Source organism: Hyaena hyaena, unplaced genomic scaffold, assembly GCF_003009895.1.
Source record: "Hyaena hyaena isolate Hyena2069 unplaced genomic scaffold, ASM300989v1 scaffold_900, whole genome shotgun sequence".
In the NCBI taxonomy this organism is placed as follows: domain Eukaryota; kingdom Metazoa; phylum Chordata; class Mammalia; order Carnivora; family Hyaenidae; genus Hyaena; species Hyaena hyaena.
The window spans coordinates 468,062-489,165 of NW_024081535.1; the positions used below are offsets into that span (position 1 = coordinate 468,062).

The 21,104-nt window shown below is 38.5% G+C and overlaps 1 protein-coding gene across 2 annotated transcripts; it reads right to left on the reverse strand.

Annotated features, from left to right (window-relative positions):
• Nucleotides 1-1,478: 1,478 nt before the first annotated feature.
• NMI (N-myc and STAT interactor) lies at nucleotides 1,479-18,240 on the reverse strand. 2 transcript variants are annotated; one of them, XM_039220670.1, is made up of 9 exons: nucleotides 18,159-18,240; nucleotides 14,353-14,423; nucleotides 12,390-12,478; nucleotides 11,597-11,692; nucleotides 9,109-9,271; nucleotides 5,657-5,763; nucleotides 5,383-5,569; nucleotides 2,563-2,669; nucleotides 1,479-1,810 (listed from the first exon to the last, which is right to left on the reverse strand). In XM_039220670.1, exons 3-9 carry the CDS (start codon nucleotides 12,471-12,473, stop codon nucleotides 1,625-1,627), a joined length of 930 nt encoding a protein of 309 aa, XP_039076601.1. In that variant the 5' UTR covers nucleotides 12,474-12,478; nucleotides 14,353-14,423; nucleotides 18,159-18,240; the 3' UTR covers nucleotides 1,479-1,624. The 2 variants fall into 2 exon arrangements, with proteins under 2 accessions (XP_039076601.1, XP_039076602.1); XM_039220671.1 differs by lacking the exon at nucleotides 18,159-18,240 and adding an exon at nucleotides 18,020-18,038.
• Between the last annotated feature and the right edge of the window lie 2,864 nt (nucleotides 18,241-21,104).

Consider the following 21,104-nt stretch of genomic DNA (forward strand, 5'->3'; position numbering starts at 1 on the left):
TTTTCTTAATATTTTGAGGAACTTGAAATAATCTTACTGTTCCCAAAGAATAGCTGATATATGAGAGATTTTTCCCCTAAAACAGTGAATATAAAGATTTATTATAAATCTCCCAGTTTTTAGGCACCATCTCTCAACCTAAAAGGAAATGTGAAAGCAATGAGTACTTCTTTAAGTTTATTTATTTTGAGAGAGAAGGAGAGAGAGTGTGACCACAGGGAGGGGCAGAAAGAGGGAGAGATGATCCCAAGCAGGCTCCACACCATCAGCACAAAGCCTGTTCCAGGGCTCAAACTCACAAATCATGAAATGATGACCTGAGCTGAAATTCGGAATAAGGTGCTTAACCGGCTCAGCCACCCAGGTGCTCTTTTCCTTTACTTTAGATGGCAGGCAGAATTAGGTAAGTTTAAGTAAGCATTTCATTTCTGCCAGCATTTTAATATAAATTTACTTCTGCCATTGGCTCCTTATGAAACATATCATATTAGGATAAAAGCTGTTCCCATGTTCTTTACCAAAAAGATTTTACCTTCTCTGAATAGAAACCTTGCATTTTACTGTTTTTACAACTTAAAAACAGTGGGATGCTAAGGAACTGGGTCTCTCTCAAACTGAAATGTAAGCCCCTAAACAGCAGGTATGTGCTTGCATCTTCAGGCACCCCCAGTATTCAACATGACGAGTGAGGAGCCACTAGCTTTGCATTTACTTTCCCTTTATTCTTAGGATGTCATTTCCTTAAGCTTATTCTTCCCATTTTAAGTGTAAAGGAAAGACAATTAGGGCCTTTACAAGTTCTATTTGGAGAAAGCATCTTAGAAAGAAGCAGGGGAGACACTGGCACTCTGGGAGAAGAAAATTTTAAATAAAAAGACCACACTCAGCTCTGAAAAATATCTTTGGGGCTGTGGAGAAAAATGCTATACAGTGGGAAAGTGGGAAATGATCACCCTTGAGGTCCCTTGAAATTCAAAGTTTACAGAAATCACAAACAGCTGAAAGTAACATTTCTTTGGGAAATGTTCAGTGAAGTCTGCATATCAGTGGACCTGGGGCCAAAAGAGAATTGGCCCACACGCCCATGATAGAATGAGCTAACACAGCAGGGGGACAACTGTGTCACTTACTGGTTTCAATGGACATAGGACCCAGCCACATCATTTACGAACAAACAAAATTGTTTTTAATACAGTGCATTTATTGCATTTGCAAGCACATAGCAAAGTTTGAAAAAAGAATTCAAAAACATGGAAATATATTTTATATCTAAGAATAAATGGACACTAATGAATTAAAGTTTTCAGGGCGCCTGGGTGACTCAGTCGGTTGAGTGTCCGACTTTGGCTCAGGTCATGATCTCACAGTTCGTGGGTTTGGGACCTGTGTCAGGCTCTGTGCTGACAGCTCAGAGCCTAGAGCCCGTTTCTGATTCTGTGTCTCCCTCTCTCTCTGCCCCTCCCCGGCTCATGCTCTGTCTCTGTCTCTCAAAAGTAAACATCTAAGAAAAATTTTTTTAAAGAATTAAAGTTTACATTTTTTAAAGGAAAGGGATATTCATTTTTGTCACACATTGATAGCGCTTTGGGCTCAGAAGCTCTAATATTCATCTAATTCCATGCCTCTAGTCTTCAAAGTATGCTATGCAAGGCTGACCCAGACAACATTTGACCACTTCTACTTCTCCGCCTCCATTCGTCTCCCGTTGAAAGTAAATGTTAACTAAATCCTCTAAAATTTCTTCATCCACCATCTGAAGATTTTCCATTCCAGTGAGAAGCACTGTCCTCTTAGATATTCCTGAAAATGCCTAAGAAGGAAAATACAAAAGATAAATAGAAACTTTTCTAAGAGCTTTGAATTGAAAAACTTTCTATGTATAAGCTCTGCTTAATATTTTGGACCTTAACCAACAAGACGCCTCAGGAAGGCTTTTCAAGCAAGAGAACATACAAGTCGGATCTGAGTTTCAGAAAGATAACTCAGGTGGCATTAGGATAAATAAAGGAAAGAAGGGCATATCTACGGACAGAAGGACCATAGTGAGAGAGGTAGTCAGAGGTAGCAGTAACAAGACTGAATGACCAAATGAATGTTGGAGGTGAAGCGAAATGAAGAATTAAGCATGAGTTGTAGCTTTCAGGCTGGTGGACTATGTAGAGGTGCCATTTAGCACCTGAGAAGGAACAGAAAAAAGGAGTAGGTCTGGGGTAAAGATAATGAGCTCAGAGAAAATAAGCAGGAAGAGTTATTTTTAATGCTCAATAACAGTAGACACGTGAAAGAAATTGTAGCTATGTCTCCACATACGAAAATATTATGCCATTATCTGAGTACTTTCAGTTTTAAAAAAGAGTATAATAAATTAAATAAGGTATAGTTTCACACTAAACTATTTTTTAAAAAGACACACTAATTTTGCACCAAGGATATCTGAAGAAACTATTTTGATGTTGCTCACTAATAAGTTTCAAACAGCAACAGACACAGCTTTTTCTTTATTTCTTGTGGGGTGGGGTTAAGCAAGAAGTTCTCAATATGAAAGAAAAGAGATGACTTTACCTGATAATTTTTCAAGTCTGTTTCTATGTATGGAGAAACAATAACCTTATAGCACTTCTGATTTATACAAAGCGGATATTCTTTCTTTTTCAAAATCTTGTCAGCAACTAGAAGTAGATATTTTTTAATTATTTTCTTTTTTATATCATAAATATTTTTAACCAAAGTTAAAACTTTCTTCAAATGGAACATTATGGTAAATAATGAATTGAGTAATTACATTTTTAAAAATTCTACAAAAAATTCAACAGTCCACTTTAAAGACTTTGTAGTACATGCAGTGCCTGGGTGGCTCAATCAGTTAAAGCAGCTGACTTTGGCTCAGGTCATGATCTCACAGCTTGTGGGTTCGAGCCCCATGTCAGGCTCTGTGCTGACAGCTTGGAGCCTGCTTCAGATTTTGTTTCTCCCCCTCTGTCTGTATCTCCCCTACTCACACTCTATCTCTGTCTCTCAAAAAATACATAAACACTAAAAAAATAAAATAAAAAAATAAAAATAAAAATAAAGACTTCATAGTACATAATTTTGAAATCATAGGGGTGCCAGCGATGTCCGCACAGATCTACTTTGATATATATAAAATACAACAACTATCTGCAAAAAATAGCCCACCCATCCTAACAAGACTGTGAGTTTCCCAGTTTCTCAAGAAGTATAATTGAAAACTATGATTAGAGTACTGTACATAGGCACACCTAGGTGGCTCAGTCGGATAAGCGTCCAACACTTGATTTCAGCTCCAATCATGATCTCACGGTTCATGAGTTTGAGCCCTGTGTGGGATTCTCTCTCTTTCCCTCTCTGTCCCTCCCCTGCTTGTGCATGCCCTCTCTCTCTCTCTCAAAATAAATAAGTAAACTTTAAAAAAAAGAATACTGTATATATATTTTATAATATATGTATACACACATATATAATTACTGTATTACTACAATATGTAAAATTACTTTTATATATATTACTTAGTTATATAAATTACTTAGTTATCCTGTAACTAATATATGATATTTTTCAGTAAGCCCATATAATGATGTTAACCAACAGAGGGGAGGGATTTGATTCTTATCTAGAAAGTGAAAGCAAATAACAAACATTCACCGATTTTCTCCAACACAAAGAATAATCAGATTTTTTTTGAGCAGCATTTTTCTCCTAGAGGGGGAAAAAGATAATGTTTCAGACTGCATAAAGTTTAACATAAACAGTTCTTAAGTGTCCCATCACTGTGCTTTTTCCCCTCTCACCAGTGCATGCTGGATGGGCACTACGGTGCAGGCCCCTGCTGACAAGGATGTGGAAAAATTGAAACCCTGGTCCAGTGCTGGTAGGAATGTGAAATGGTAGAGCCACTGCAGAAAATAGTGTGTGATCTCAAAACATTAAACACAGAATCACCATATGATCCAGGATTTCCAGAAAGATCTAGCAAGACACCCAAGTAACCATAAATAACTAAATCGTAGGAGAAAGACAAGTTTAAGGAAATGTCTCCATTTTTACTAAATTAACTCTTTTTTTTTTAACATTTTATTTTTTTTAAGTAATGTCTACACTCAATGTGGGGCTCGAACCCACAACCCCAAGATCAAGAGTCGCATGGTGCATCAACTGAGCCAGCCAGGAGCCCCTTCTCTTCTTTATTATCGGGTTTCTTTACAAAACATGTATTACTTTGTTATGAAAAAGCAATCAGTCAATGTTTTTTAAATTGTATAGCTGGACTTCTTTTCTTATGTGCCAACCCAGGAGAAACCCTAAGAATTGGATTAACTAGAGCAAGATATTTTTACATTGAAAATCACTTGAACATATTAACAAAAGCAGCTGCTGTAGAATCGTGTATTTTTAAAAAAAAATTTTATGTTTATTTTTTGAGGGGGAGATAGGGTAGAGAAAGAGGGAGACACAGAACCTGAAGCAGGCTCCAGGCTCTGTAGTGTCAGCACAGAGCGCACTGAGGGGCTTGAACCCACAAACTGTAAGGCTATGACCTGAGCTGAAGTCAGACACCCCAAACTGTGTATTTTTAATCATGAGAATGTAAACCCTCTCACAGATGATTTGGTAAAAAATCCATATCTACCTAAAAAGGGAACAGATGTCTAAGTGTTCTTTCCATTCATGTCTTGCCTTTCCTGGAATCTATTCCCTCCAGCTAAGAAACCACTGTCCATTGTAATAGGTGGGACAGGAAGTGACAGTTTATACATATGTATTTCTAAATTTCTCTGTCACATACTCACTGTGATTTTGGGCCCATTATTACCCTCCCTAGGACTCAGTTTCCTCATCAATAAAATGGGTACAACACCTGTCTCCAGAGTTGTGCTGTGGACCAGAGGAGACACATGCATAGAACATCCGGCTCCTTCCTGGCATGTGCTGAGAATGCATTAAGATTGATGTAGTTGTTGTATGAAAATTATTCTCAGTAGCATTCACGGAAGTCCTGAGAAGGACTCCACCATTTTAAAAAGTTTTTTTAAAAAATCTAATATTATTCTACCCAATAAATTCAAAACAGAAGAAGTAGCAAAGTAATACTTTCAGAAATGGCAGAACATAGGAGCGCCTGGATGGCTCAGCTCAGGTCATGATCTTGTGGTCTGTAGGTTCAAGCCCCACATCAGGCTCTGTGCTGACAGCTCAGAGCCTGGAGCCTGCTTCAGATTCTTTGTCTCCCTCTCTCGCTGCCCTCCCCCCCTCATACTCTGTCTCTTTCCATCTCTCAAAAATGAATGAACTTTAAAAAAAAGAAATGGCAGAACATAAATATAAATAGTAGAGTATTTTTTAAATTCTTAAATGTGTGAATACCTCCAGTTTCCAAAAATGTGATCACAGCACTCTGGGACTGCTTATCATACTGCACGCACAGCACTTCTCCACCTCCATTTCGGGACTTAGAAAAGCTCAGTTCTAGCTTGTCTCTCATCTGATCTTCAGGCAATTCATCAGGAATTTCAGTAACATTGATCTTCACCTTAGACACTTCTACATGAGCCTGGGAAATCATTTCATATTCAGAAATCTGGATGAGAAAGGTGTTCACATAAGAGAATTCTAAAAAGCTTTTTGATCACCATATTACCTGGAATCTGACTCCCGGATTTAATGGAACCGGTTTGGCCATAACCTCCACATCTACATCCTCGATCGGCACATGATGTTTCCCCATTCTGATGACATTTTGGGCAACTGAAAAACAATTTGGGAGTATTAATTTCCAATATTTCAATAAGTTTTTTTCACTTTTAAGAACAAATTATCCTAAATATTTTAAATTTTCTTTAATTTTAAAGGATCTAGGGGCCCCTGGGTGGCTCAGTCAGTTGAACATCCACTTTGGCTCAGGTCATGATCTGGCAGTTCACAAGTTCAAGCCCCACGTCCGGCTCTGTGCTGACAACTCAGAGCCTGGAGCCTGCTTCAGATTCTGTGTCTCCCTCTCTCTCTCTCTCTGCCCCTCCCCTGCTCATTCTGTCTCTCTTTCTCTCAAAAATTAAAGAAAACATTTAAAAAATTAAAAAATAAAATAAAGGATCTAATTTTTTAAAAATTTCTTAGGACTTCTAAGGGATAATGGTCTTGTCACCAAAGTGGCAAATAAATATATTAATGTCAAAATACACCAGCAAAAATTACAAAGTAGTCAGAAGGTACAAACTTGCAGCTATAAGATAAATGAGTAGCTAATGTACAACATGGTGACTACAGGTAACACTGCTGTATAATATACAGAAAAGGTGTTAAGAGAGTAGAGCCTAAGTGTTCTCATTACAAGCAAACAAATGTTTCTTCCCTTTGTTTTTCTTTTTGTTGTATCTATAGGAATTCTTTTTATTGCACATAAACGAGAAGATGGATGTTGGCTGCATCTATTGTGGTCATCACTTCACAGTACATGTAAATCAAAGCATCATGCTGTACACCTTAAACTTAGTGGTGAATGTCAATTATTTCTCAGTAAAACTGGAAACAAATCGTAATGTAGAAAATCTCATCGAGTTCTAGATTCAGCTCTTAAGAGAGAAGCCTGGTGATTCTTTAGAAATTCATGCTGTTTCATCACAGCCACACACCCTTCCTCTCCACTGTTGACAGAATGACTAGAGAATTCCCTCAGTGCCTTGAGGCACAGCCAGAAACTTCTTCCACGTTAAGTAAGCCGGAAAACCTTTTGTGTCAGTGCCATTCTGACCATCCTATTTATCATTTGTCACTCCTCTTTAATATGTCAAAAACCAAAGAAATAAATACTCATCTTTGTCTTTCATAAGGTTTACATATTAAAGACCACATGGGCTTGAATATCAAGGTATGAATTTTTTTTGCCTTATCTAATGAGGAATTTTACTTTTGCTAAAATGCCCTTGAGATCATTCATTAAAAAGATGAAAGCCTATACCAATCACAAAACTATCAAATTTAATTTATTTGTGTAAATGGGAGAGGGTCGGTAATATAATTATACCAAAAATTAAAACTCCAGACAGCAACTATATTTTAGTTTAAAATGCATGTGAGTGGGTATTTATTTTAAATCAAATGACATGAGAGTTTGTAACACTTCAACTGTTGATACAGATCTGCTTACTCTAATTGTCACAAAGATAAGAGATGCCCACTCCCAGTCCTATAAATCTCATATGTGTTTATGACAACCAGGCAGCATACACTCCACAGATGAAGGAAGAGAAAAACCGGCTAAAAGGCAGGGCGTTGCCTTGTGGGAATTCACACTCATTGTACTAAGATGTGACTGGATAACTTGAATTACAACTTATGTTCTTGTTAATGACAACGGGCAATAGTAACAGAAAATGTTAATGAAGTAATACTTAGATGATGTGCTTTCCCTTCCACACCCCCGGCCCAAACCTCCAACATCTGGTGATCTGACGCAGCTGAGAGGGACCACTTGCGTTTCTACTTCTGTGACTCTGACTATCAAAAGCCAACTCCTGTTTAATTGTGTATGAGCCCAAAGTTGTCCCAGGAGAGCAAGACCTCAGAGCCAGGCCAAGAGTGGAAATGCGATGCAGCTGTTTCTGAAGAGAGCCCTATTCCCAGCACTTCCAGGTAATTCCTGCACAGAATCCCTGCCTCCCAAATCCTCACTTCTCCCTTTTATTATATCCCCATTACCATTGCCAACTGCCAGCACAGGGGTCCTGGTACCCTCAGCTGTAGGCGTAGACCCAGGGTGGACCCATGGTAAACCAACAGTATGTGCCTATGCTAACCTGCTAGAATGTCTTCCCTTTTAATATTTATTTTCAGGCTATGGTGATGGACCAGGTATAAGGACACACAAGTTATAACCATAGATACTCAGAATCTGAGCACCACAAGGGCTTTAAGACCATCTGGTTGCACCCCATAATGTGACAGATATAAGAACAAAGGCCCAGCATAGTGGCTTGCTCCAAGGACTGCTGTCCAGGAGAAAGGACATGGGTACTCAGGGCTTGGCTCTCAGCTTTGCAATTTTTAACTGTATGACCCTTGAGCAAGTTCTTTATCTTCCTTAAGTTTTAGTTTCCTTATCTGGAAAATTCCTAACAAGTAGCAGTAATGACAGCTAATGTTTATGAAACGCTTATTCAGTGTCAGATACCATGCTAAGTATTTTATCAACATTTCTCATTTAATACTCAACACAACCTCATGAAATAGGTTCTACCACTAAGCCTAAAATAAAAATCTGAGATTTAGAAAGAACCCAACCAAAATCACACTTCTAGAAATGGGCAAATCTGGCACACAAAGCCAGAGTCTCCTCACTAAGGAGAATAGAGACCTACAACATGGCAGACTTAGCAAACATCAAGTCCCATTCCTGAACCTCAGACTCTTGGGCTCTTTCTATTCACCGGTCATGTGCCCCTAGGTCAACCACTGAAACATCTGAGAATGTGTTTTCTTGGTTATAAGATGTAAATAGTAACTCTCCAATCATGTTGCTCTCATAGAGTCAAGTGAGTATGAAATGAGATGTCTTTAAGAACTCTGAGAACTGTGTAGAGCTCTACTACCTTAAAACATTATTACCATCTAAAAAGGGGGGGAGCACCTGGGTGGCTTAGTTGGCTGGGTGTCCGACCCAATTTCAGCTCAGATCATGATCCCAGGGTCGTGAAATCTAGCCCTGTGTCAGGCTCCTTACTGAGAGTGCAGCGTGCTTGGAATTCTCTCTCCCTCTGCCTCTCTCTCTCTCTCTCTCAAAAAAATTCTAACTAGTATAATTTGGAGGTAGCAGATGGAATAGAAACACACTGGTATTGGACATCACAACACCTGGGTTTGAGTCCCAGAATCACCATGTTCAGAACAAGTTATCATGCTCAAGGCTCTTAATGTCTGAGTACTGTCATCAAAAAATAGGGATAATCCTACCTGCTCCAAGGTGTTACTATGAGATGAGATGAAATGACAAATATTAAAATTATAAAGCAATAGCCAAATATCTACGAAAGCTCTTTGAAAAGTCCCTGTGTTTTCTAAAAGTAACATGACCAAATTTTTGAACATTACTCATACCTTCTTCTTTTTCAAAGGTGATAAGTGCTTGTCCTTTCTGTAGCTCATAAAGAACTTGCGAGCTCACTTGAAATGAACAAGAGATATTTAAAAACTGGCTGTCATTCTCAGGATTCTCTAAAGATGTGAATTTCATCTCTGTTTCTGGAATATCCACTTTAATCTAATTTAAACAGAAATGTTTGATTAAAATCAAGGCAAGAAATAACTTAAGCCCTTCCTCTGATAATGTGATTTGATCATTCAATAATTCATTCTCCACTGATTTCAGAACCCCACAGAACACTACGTGTGGTCTTAAGTAATATCTTTAGTAATTACTTCTTCCCAGGTAAGTACTCAGTAAAGTAATCAGATGCTGATTCTTTAATATTATTTCCCAGATGAAATTATAAGTATATAATCTCTCACTTTTTCTAATCAATGTTTAAACTAGCCAATATTGGATGGTGTTCGATTCTAACACCTACATCATTCCTGTGGACAAGTACCTCTTAAACAACTATACTAATAATAGGGTATCCTACAAGGGTATCATTTGACAGTACATTTATTCTCATTACAAAGTGGTGTAAATTCAAGTTGCATATATACTAAGTTTATTTTAATAGCAAACCCACATAATTTCATCCAAAAACAAAGACTCTCCAGTTATATGATTTAACATTTGTCATATTTAAATTCCCCCTTCCCCAACATCTGCCCATCAACTTTTTAACCATTATGAAACTTAGATTTATAGAAATGTGAAGGGACACTATCAAGATTCATAATCTGAAGGGTAAAGTTAAGTGGTTATACTTACCTGTTTAAAATCATTGGGATTAACAGACATATACAACTATACATAAATGCACGAATGAATCTATTGTCTGCATTCCTATTTCCCATGATTACATTACATGCTGAAAGAAAATGTGTGTGTTATTGCAAAGGGATTAGAAATATCCAATGAGTTATTTGACCTAATCTCACATTTGTTCTATATCTTCACATGTAACTTCAGTAGAATTTCTGATTTCTATAAGTCCAATTTCAAAACAATTGGCAGTATTTGAGAAAAGGCAGAATGTTTCTCAATAATGTGAGAAAAGTCGAGAGCTGTCTGGAATGAAAGTGCCTGACTCTGGTCTTGGGCACACTTGGCCAAGAGTAACTCATGCATGCTCTTTGGACCATAGTTTCAGTTATCTGTAAACTGGATCAACTGAGCTGACTGGGTTCCCAAGATCCTTTGAGTTACAGGACTAACTGATTCTATCTTTAGTCTGAGAAGTAACTAGAATTGTAACTGTGTCCTACAAGTCCCATAAACATGGGAAACTCCACTTCCTGGTATTCAATATCCTATCCCCCATTTCAGAAATAACATATGACAATGCATTAAGCATTTTAACTGTTTAAAGGAACAGTATGAATTGTCATGGAGAAAAAGGGGTGAAAGTTACATCTAATTCAAATATAGTAAAATTTAGGAGAGGATGTAAATAGTGAAGATATATGTCCAATTATTTTTAACTGCGAAATTCATTTAAGTTACTTAGATGAGAACAAAAAAAGAACTTAATGAGAAGACCAAGAATTTGATCCAAAAGTGACTGATAATGACCATCACTTTTTTGTTTTGCATTACCATATATAAATAAATAAAACTTTAAAAACATACACATAAATATAAAAAAAGTATATTATCAGAAATGTACAGCCAGATGAAATTTTACAAAGAGATCACATGCATGTGACCAGCACCTAGATCAATAAACAGAACATGACCCCAGAAGCCCCCTTGGGTTCCCTTCCAGTGCCTACCTGCATCCAAGGGTAACGAGGATGCTAACTTTTAACATTCTGCTGTCATGCTTTATTTAAATGGAAGCATAATGGAAAACAATTTGACAATAAATTATATTCAAATAAATAAATGAATGAATGAATATGAAAGCATATGGGGGCACCTGGGTGGTTCCATCGGTTAAGCATCTGACTTCAGTTCAGGTCATGATCTCGCAGTTTGTGAGTTTGAGCCCCACGTTAGGATCTGTGCTGACAGCTCAGAGCCTGAAGCCTGCTTTGGATTCAGTGTCTCTCTCTCTCTCAGGCCCTCCCCCACTTATGCTCTGTCTCTCAAAAATGAGTAAACAACATTTTAAAAAGTTTAATTAAAAAATAAAAATAAATGGAACCATATGGTATATCCTCTTTTATGTTTTCTGGCTCAGCATCGTGTTTCTGAAATTCATCCATGTGGCTACATATAGCTGTGGTCAGTTTGTTCTCATTGCTGTATGGTATTCCATTGTGTGAATACACCCCAGAGTAATAATTCAATCTAGTGGCAAGGGATGCTTGACTTGTTTTCAGTTTGGGGTTATTACAAACAATGATGCCATCAATGACTACAGTGTTTACAATTCTGTGTAACTGAATAGTTTTTCCTGAAAAATGCTGTCCATTAAAAATGTGATATACAAAATAATTAAAGAGGTACCTGGGAGTTTCTGGTGGTCTCTTGTAACTTAGCCTCAAGACTTTGGATCTCTTTCTTTAACTGGATATTTTCCTTTGCAATTTTATCAATTAATCTCTAAAAAATATCAAATAGCACCAAAAAATTAAACAGCCCCTGACTTCATTTTTCTAAACAAATTAAAGAAACTAAATTTCTATCACCGTGATAAAGGCAAAGAAAGACATCATCATCGCCTAACAATTCTCCTACCACTGACAAGTAGTAGTATCTCCATTATGCAAACAAGAAAACTGCCTTTCACACTAGACCAAGGTCATGGACGTTTTTATAGTAGGGCAAGGATTGAGACCCAGATCTGAATCTCACTTCACTATGTATCAACTCCTTGCCTGGTTATTTGTGACAACAATATGACTTTTAAATTGCACTGTAATTGTGGACATATGTTACTCAACAGCAATTTAAAAAATGTTTTGCTATGATTCCCACAGTGCAGCTGCCTTGACATACCAGACATACGGCCCTGGTTAAGCGGCTTAAGCTACCTGAGCCTCCATCTCCTGATGGATCTGATCAGATGATTGCTAACTAAGCTCTTAACTTCTCAAATCAAAAAAAGGAGGGAGGGAGTGAAAAAACAGCTAATGTTATAAGCCTTGTAAGAGAAAGAACAGAAATATGATTCTTTTTGTAAGGTTTGAATAATGGAAGTAAAAATTCAAAGTGATGTTGGACCAAAACATACAAAACATGCCTCCCTGCAAAACTAACAGATACATATTAATTGTTAATAGTACCCAGTAATTTTTACCTCTCTTTGTTCATCTTTCATAAATTCTTCATCTAACCAAAGCTCCTCGTGAACTTGGTTTTTGTTATCTCCATCATCTGCCATGATTCCTAATTATTACAAAAAGTAAATATTTTAAGAATTGTACATATACACAAATGCAAGAAGAAATAACTTTTATTTTTTTACAGAAGAAGAAATATACCTTTGCTCTATTTTTTCCCTACCATCAAAGTTTTTATTATCATGTGGCTTATATTTTGAACAATGCCTATATTTCAAATAACTTTCATACCTATGCATACATAAAAGGGTTCTAGAAATCCTTTGTCTTCTGGGGTGCCTGGGTAGTTCAGTTGGTTGAACGTCTGACTTTGGCTCAGGTCATGACCTCATGGGTCGTGGGTTGGAGCCCTGCATTGGGCTCTGTGCTAACAGCTAGCTCAGAGCCTGGAGCCTGCTTCAGATTCTGTATCTCTGTCTCTCTTTCTCTCTCTCAGAAATAGATAAAACATTAAAAAAAATTTTAGAACTCCTTTGTTTTTCAACACAATAAGAGAAAATAACAGGGGCCCCTCAGTGGCTCAGTCAGTTAAGCACCCGACTCTTGATTTTGGCTCAGGTCATGATCTCATAGTCATGGGCCTAACTCTGCATCAGGCTCTAGGCTACAGCTCTTTCTCTCTCTCTATCTCTATCTCTGCTCCTCCCCTGCTCATGAGTGTGCTAAATCTATCTCTCTCTAAAAAACAAAGAAATAAACTTAAAAGGAAAAAAAGACATGTCTGAAATTTAAAAAAGAAAAAAAGAAAATAATAGGTATTAACATTCCTTTGAGGTTCACATCTTAATCATAACATGGTGCCTCATATTAAAAGACTGCTACTTTGGTCTTTTCAAAGGTTTTGATTTATCTAATTCTTCCTATTGTATTCCCCAAATGTAAATGGAGTAGAATGTCCCCAAACACCCTTCCTCTGCATGTACAGAAATTCTTATCTGGAGTTTTCACAAATCCTCCCCTGGAGGGAGGAGTCCATACACCTGAATAGGAAAAAAATTACATCTTTACTTCTAACAACCTCTGACTGAAACATATCTTTTCAGATATGAACATAAGGCAACAAGGCACACAGTATTTGTAGCACCTGGGCAAAAGTCACCATGAGGACAGAAATACTTTCATCAAATATTGTTAATTGTTGCAGAAGTCCTGAAATACTGTTTGTGTTTAACCTGGCTTCAAGATTATGGTAGCTATTAAACTCATTACTAGGTATTGTGATATGCTGTAATATAATGATATCTATTACTATGTCAAAAACTTGCCTTTATAATATTTTCATAATCATGTTTCAATATAATTGGTTTCTTTTGTGATTCCATATATATTATTTTATACTTAAAAATATTTAAAGGCCTATAGGCTTTATCAGATTGGCAAGGAATCCATGGCACAAAAAAAAGTAAACAACTTTTGCTTGCACATGAATTTACTAAGATGGAGGTCTCAGATCAAAACTGAGACAAGGAATATCACAACTATTTTTATTGCTTTAAAAGCATATTAAAAACTAATTTGTGATATAATCCTCTAAAATTTCAAGAGCCAAATTCTCACTATTCCTGTAGAAGAAACAGGAAAAACATTTATCCCTCCTTAAAATAAAACAGGATATTGGGGCACCTGGGTGGCCCACTCAGTTGAGCATCCCACTCTTGATATCCGCTCATGTCATAATCTCATCATTCATGAGTTTGAGCCTCACATCAGGCTCTGCCCTAACAGGGAGCCTGCCTGGGATTCTCTTTCCCTCTCTCTTTGCCCCTCCCCTGCTCCCTCTCTCTAAAAATAAATAAATAAACATTTAAAAGTAAATTAATTAATTAAATAAAATAGAAGACTGGCAACAACAACAACAACAACAACAAAAAACAGTGTGAACACTAGCAGTGTCCAAAAACAGAGGGGATCATGTAGCACCTGGATCTTGATTTCTCCTCTGTTCTCCAATAAACAGAACCAGGGCTCCTTGGACCAATGGCTGATTCTACCTAGGGGACAAGAAATACACAAGATAAGCCTGGAGCTTCCAACAATCAAACATATATAAAGGAGATTTTTCAAGTAAGTAAATACACAGAAGATAAAAGGAGTCAGGTTTTTCATTGCCAGGAAAGGTAATTATAAATATAGAAAGACAGAAAACTAGAATGAATGCTATGGATTAGAACTGGAGATATAAGTGTAATCTCATGATTTCCAATAGGCAGAATGACAGAAAGATACAGAGATATATATACATGCTGTACATATCTGTCCGTATATATATATTCCCTAGCTCTGCCTGATGAGAGGGCCGGGAAGAAAAGACAACAGCAATGAGTACACCTAGCCTAGCACAGAATTTGGTTTCTGATTCCATCCTCCACTACACGGAACCAAGGATTTTCAGAGAAATGGTTGATTCCAGAACAGGAACATGAAAATACAAAATAAGCACCTAATGGCACCAGAAAGCAAAGAAGTGCTCAAAGAATGATGAGGCCATATCAAAAAGACATGAAATCCAGCTTGAGGAGGTTCTCACTGGCCAAATCTGGGAATAAGTTAAGCATAAAAATAAATAACAACATTGAGTGTCATTATAAATTAAGTATAAAAAAATGTCCACTGGGGCGCCTAGGTGGCTTAGTCGGTTAAGCGTCCGACTTTCGCTTAGGTCATGATCTCACGGTCCGTGGGTTCGAGCCCCGCGTCGGGCTCTGTGCTGACTGCCAGCTCAGAGCCTGAAGCCTGTTTCAGAGTCTGTGATTCCCTCTCTCTCTGACCCTCCCCTGTTCACGCTGTCTCTCTCTCTCCTAGAAATAAATAAAACATTAAAAAAAAAATGTCCACTGAGTAAATTAAAAATCTATGAGTGCATACTGATATTCATACACACATAAATTTCTGGTGAGAAAAGGACCATCTAGTTTCAAAATACTTCCACACAACATATTAATTTCAAAGGGGAAAAAGTAGCTTTATATTGAAGAAGCCAGGCAGATGCCATCATAATAAAATAATCAAAGTAAATAATGAGATAAGCCAAAATCATCTGCCATCTGATAGGGTGCACTTAGAACACAGCATGACTTCTATGATATTCCTGCCAAAGATACATAATCTGAAACTCAGCATGAAGAAACATTAGATAAACTGGCCCGTTTTCTTCAAAAGTGTTAAGTTCATGAAAGCCAATGAAAGGCTGAGAAACTCTTCCAGACTGAAGGAGACTAAAGGGACATCACAACTAAACGCAATACATGTTCTGAATTGGGCCCTTTTGCAACACAGGATATTATTAGCACAACTGTCAAAATGTGAATTGGATCCAAGGATTTGATGGCAGTAATGTATCAATACTAATCTGATTTTGATCACTGAATTTAATTCTGGAGAATATCTTTTTTGTAGGAAATATATATTCAAGAATTCCAGAGCAATGGGTCTTGAAGTCAGAATCTTATTCTCAAATAATTCAGGAAAAACTAAGGTTGTCTGTATTGTACTTGTAACTTTTCTGTATGAGATGGTTTCAAAATATATCAGTAGCTCCCTATTGCACCAACTGCAGAATCCTTTTAATGACACTCAACAGTCATCCAAGGTCTTACACAATCTAACCAAAACTTACTTTCTAGTCTTATTCAGACAACTTCTAGACTAAGTACCCTAACCACACTGAACACTCCCAGGGTCCCTCCTTTCCCTCCTGTCCCTCAATATGTCATGTCCTTCCTCTACTCTCAACATTAATGAAATTCTACTGTTCTTCAAGGTCCATCCCAAATTTCCCCCAAGTTTTTAAAGACTTTCCTGATTCCCCTAAAGGACAATTACTTCTCTGTCTTTTATCTCTTTTGGAGAGCTTTAATTATTTGTGTGCCTGTGTCATTTTCATAACTAGATGGTTATGACCTTGAGGCAAAGGGCCATGTCCACTTCTCAGTGCATTGATTCAGAGCACAATATAAGCATACACCCTGAAAACACTCAATATTTACAGAATCGTGTGGTATCTTAACTAGTATTTGTTCTGCTCATGCATGTAAAGTTCTCTTATTATATTTCTGGAAAGCAAAAATGGCAACATCTGATTGCTTCTCTTTAAATCAATATTCTTAAGAGTTTGCAATAAAGACTCTCAAATATTTAACTCATATCAATGGTCTACTAAAAACTCCCAGAACTTTTTTTGATAAATTTAGTGTCTGGATACCCTCCCTCATTGCTTGAGTGGGGTGTATAGTAAGAGACTTCCTTTTATACCTTCAGATGGTAGGCAAAACAATGACCCAGTTGCCCATGCCTAATCCCTAGAATCTATGAATATGTCAGATTACAATTAAGGTTGTAGATTGAACTAAGGTCGCTAATCAGATGACTTTAAAATATGAAAACCATCCTGGATCATCCATGGGGCCAATACAAATCATCAGGGCCCTTAAGAGTAAAAGAGAAAACAAATATCATATGTTTGCACGTATAGGAGGATTAGGAGGAACTTAACTGAGGAACATGGGGGAGAGGAAGGGGGGAAATGGTGGGGGAAAGGGAGAGAGGCAAACCATGAGAGACTCTTGAATGCTGACAAAAACTGAGGACAGATGGATGGGGGGGAGGGGGAGGGGCATGGAGGAGGGCACTTGTGGGGATGAGCACTGGGTGTTTTATGGAAACAATTTGACAATAAACTATTTGTAAAAAAAAAAAAAAAAAAGAGTAAAAGAGAAAAGCCGGAGAACAGAGTCAGAGTGCGATGTGACAACAGGATAATGTAATGTTCGGAGAGATGCAGTGTTGCTGCCTTTAAAGATGGAGAAAGAATATCACTAAGCCAAGGAAGGTAGGCAGCATACGGAAACTGGGGAAACAAACAAACAGCAACAACAAAACCCACAATAAAACAGATTTATCCCAGAAGCCTCCAGAAAGGAAAGCAACACTGCAGACACCTTGATTGTAGCCCAGTGGGATCCAGGTTGGACTTCTAGTCTGTAGACTTTTAAGATAATAAATTTGTGGTTTTTAAGCCACTAAGTCTATGGTCATTCTTACCACAGCGAATGAAAAAACAATGCAAATCATCACCACCCACCTATCACCTATTTTCCCAATATACTCATATCACTTTGTGCCAGGCCTGATAGAATGGAATCCTTACATATGCAGCCTGGCAGCAAATGACAGGAAAGGAGGGGAAGGAAGAAAGGAAGTGGTTTTTAATACAAAGGTGGCACACATATATAGTTTAAAGCAGAACAAAACAAAACAAAACTCATGCATGTTCTAGAGACAGAAAAACAGCGTATTCTCCTTCGGATAGCTCTTTCCAGAAAACCCTTGCATATTCCAAAAAGTGAGGCACAACTTTGTGCCCAGCCCTGCACCTGCCAAGGAGAGTAAATCTTAAGGAATCAAATTTCCCCTAAGAACCACCTCGGGAGACACTTACAGGAACAGTGGGGAAACACCAACCATTTTAAGTTTCAATTTCCAAAATTAAGCAAACCACACTAAGAAGACAGGGTCAGAGGCTAGAGCGGGGGAGGGGCTGGCGGTGGACAGACGGACGCGGCCCGCTTCACTCCCGCCCCTCACCCACCCCGGCGGCTGTGTCACCGTGGAGACCCGTTGGATCCCTGCCGGGCGCTGCCCCCCCTCTTGCGGCCCCGGGACCCGCCTCCCTCCCCACTCAGGGCCTCTCCAGGAGCAGGGATGGGGGGAAGAGAGCGTCCACTCACCCGCCTCTCCCCTGCGACGCGGCTCCCGGGCCCAGCGCGGGCGCCCTTTCCGGAAACCTCGCTGGGGCCGAGGGCGGAAGGAGCGTCGTCAGAAGCCGCCGGGGTCGCCCGCTGGGGCTGCCTTATTCCGAAGTGATCAACAGCTTGGTTGTAAAAACCAAAAGCAACCCCCTCCCCCCCAAAACACACACACACACACACACACACACACACAGAAAAGGAGAAGACGGAAAAGAAAAGGGAAAGGGAGGGAAGGTAAAGAGAAGGAAAAGGCACACAAGAAATTGTTGCTCGTATGGAGATTTTCTTTGAAAGTAACCACTGTTCCTGAAGCTTTTTCTGCCCTTGGGTCCTGACCCCCTAACTTTAATAAAATCACCTTTTTGCACCGGAAGAAACACAAAAACAAACAAACAAAAACCCTGTTGGAATACCAAATGTGGTATCTCCAATGATGAATTACTCACAAGTTATAAGTATTTTCAGTTTCGATTTTTAAGGCGTGGTTCTTTTGATACAGATAATAAACTATCAGGTATCAAAGTACAGAGGAGTTGAGTGAAGTAGGTGTACATGTTAGTACAAATTTCCAATTATAAGATGAGTAAGTCACAGGGATATGACGTACAGCATAAGAAATATACTAAATAATATTGTAATAACTTTGTATGATGACAGATGGAAACTAAGCTTATGACGGGGAGCATTTCTTGGTAATGTCTACAATTATCAAATCACTGTGATGTACACCTGAACCTACTAGGATATTGTAAATCAACTATACTTCAGTTAAAAAAAAGTGGCTGGTGGGAATGTAAACTGGTGCAGCCCCTCTGGAAAACAGTGTGGAAGTTCCTCAAAAAATTAACCATAGAGCTCCCCTATGACCCAGCAATAGCACTGCTGGGAATTTACCCAAGGGATACAGGAGTGCTGATGCATAGGAGCACATGTACCCCAATGTTCATAGCAGCACTCTCCACAGTAGCCAAAACATGGAAAGAGCTTACGTGTCCATCAACAGATGAATGGATCAAGAAGATGTGGTTTATCTATATGATGGAATACTACATGGCAATGAGAAACAATGAAATCTGGCCATGTGTAGCAACATGGATGGACCTTGAGGGTGTTATGCTGAGTGAAATAAGTCAGGCAGAGAAGGACAAATACCATATGTTTGCACGTATAGGAGGATTAGGAGGAACTTAACGGAGGACCATGGGGGAGAAGAAGGGGGGAAATAGTGGGGAGAGGGAGAGAGGCAAACCATGAGAGACTCTTGAATGCTGAGAACAAACTGAGGACTGATGGGTGTGGGGGGGAGGAGGAGGGAGATGAGCATGGAGGAGACCACTTGTGGGGATGAGCACTGGGTGTTATATGGAAACCAACTTGACAATAAACTATTTGTAAAAAAAAAAAAAAAAGTGGCTGTTTTGTTTTTGTTTGAAAGGAGTCTGTCTGAAAAATGTTCCTGCAAGTTGCATAAGCACTAATTTCAGGATGTGCTTTTAAAAATCACCTTCTATATGTGTATATTCCTGGACATATTGTTGGAAAAGTGGATAGAAACCAAATAAGGTCAATGTGGAAGTCACTCTTCAAGATAGTGACTCTCACAATAATTCACTGGTCATTATAATTTCAATCTACAAATATTTACAGCCAGAACAAGGTCAATTTTTGTGTGTCTTTTGCAATGTCCTCTAGGCTATTTAGTTGGGGAAAAAACTGTGGTGTTCACTTGGTTTCGGTGACCCATGTCCCTTGAAAGCTTTCTTACAATCTTTTGTTTTGTTGTGAAGCTTGTAAATAAATGTTTTACTAAGTGTGGTCTTCTCCGTTGAAAATAAAAACATCTGGCTTATTTCAAGAACTGCAATATTTCTTAATCCTACATAAAGAACCACCCCACAGCTGCTCTTGCTCATAAATAGAGATCAGGGAGGAGATGTATCAAAATGATTCCCAGGCATACAGTCTAGGTTATAGTGTTATACAGTCATATGTAATAATTAACACAGTGGGCTAAAATAACAGATGAACAAAAATCAAACTCATTTATATCAAGAATACAATGTGAATAAAGTTGCTTTAGTGCATGACAAGGACTTTTGTGCTCATCAGCCCAGGTAGAAAGTACAAAAACTCCATCTGTTGCAGCCTGAGAATTATTTCTGTTCCCCCTTAGAATTTTAGAGAGCATAAACTCTAGAGGTTACTTAGTTCAAACATTTCTTCTTTAATCTTATTTTTGTTTTTCATAAGACAAGATAAGCAGAGGGACCACGGCCAGAATAAGACTGATCTAATATTGACTCATCCTGTTAAAGGTCAAAGGATACAGGTGGTAGGGAAGCATTTGGGCCACCTACATACTAAAGCTGAGTCGTGTGTAAGTCTTCAGATCCAGTCCCCTGCCATGTGATGGGGCTTCTAACGATGAATAGTCAGCTCCTGGAATATTATTATTAACAATCATAACTGCTAACGTCTACAGGAGACTCCTGGACATTTTACAACTCTTTATTTTGTCAACAATATGGGTACTACCTGAATGTGTAGATGAGGACACTAAGGCTTAAAGAGGTGATGAAAATCAAGCAATTACTATGTGAAGACATCAATATCATATTTTACTCTCAGCCATGAAATCAAGTGTCTCCACACTGTGTTCTATAATGCCTGAAGAAGAAAGAATTCCGTGGCCAAATATGACTGAGAAATGTTGCAAACTGGATTCACTTTTGGAGACTGACAATGCACACGGGCACATTAAGAGTTTTAAGAAGTAGGCACCCAGTAGGGCACCTGGGTGGCTCAGTTGGTCAAGTGTCCAACTTCAGCTTAGATCATAATCTCGTGGTCCATGCATTAGAGCCCTGTGTGGGGCTCTGTGCTAACAGCTCAGAGCTAGGAGCCTGCTGTGGATTCTGTCTCCCT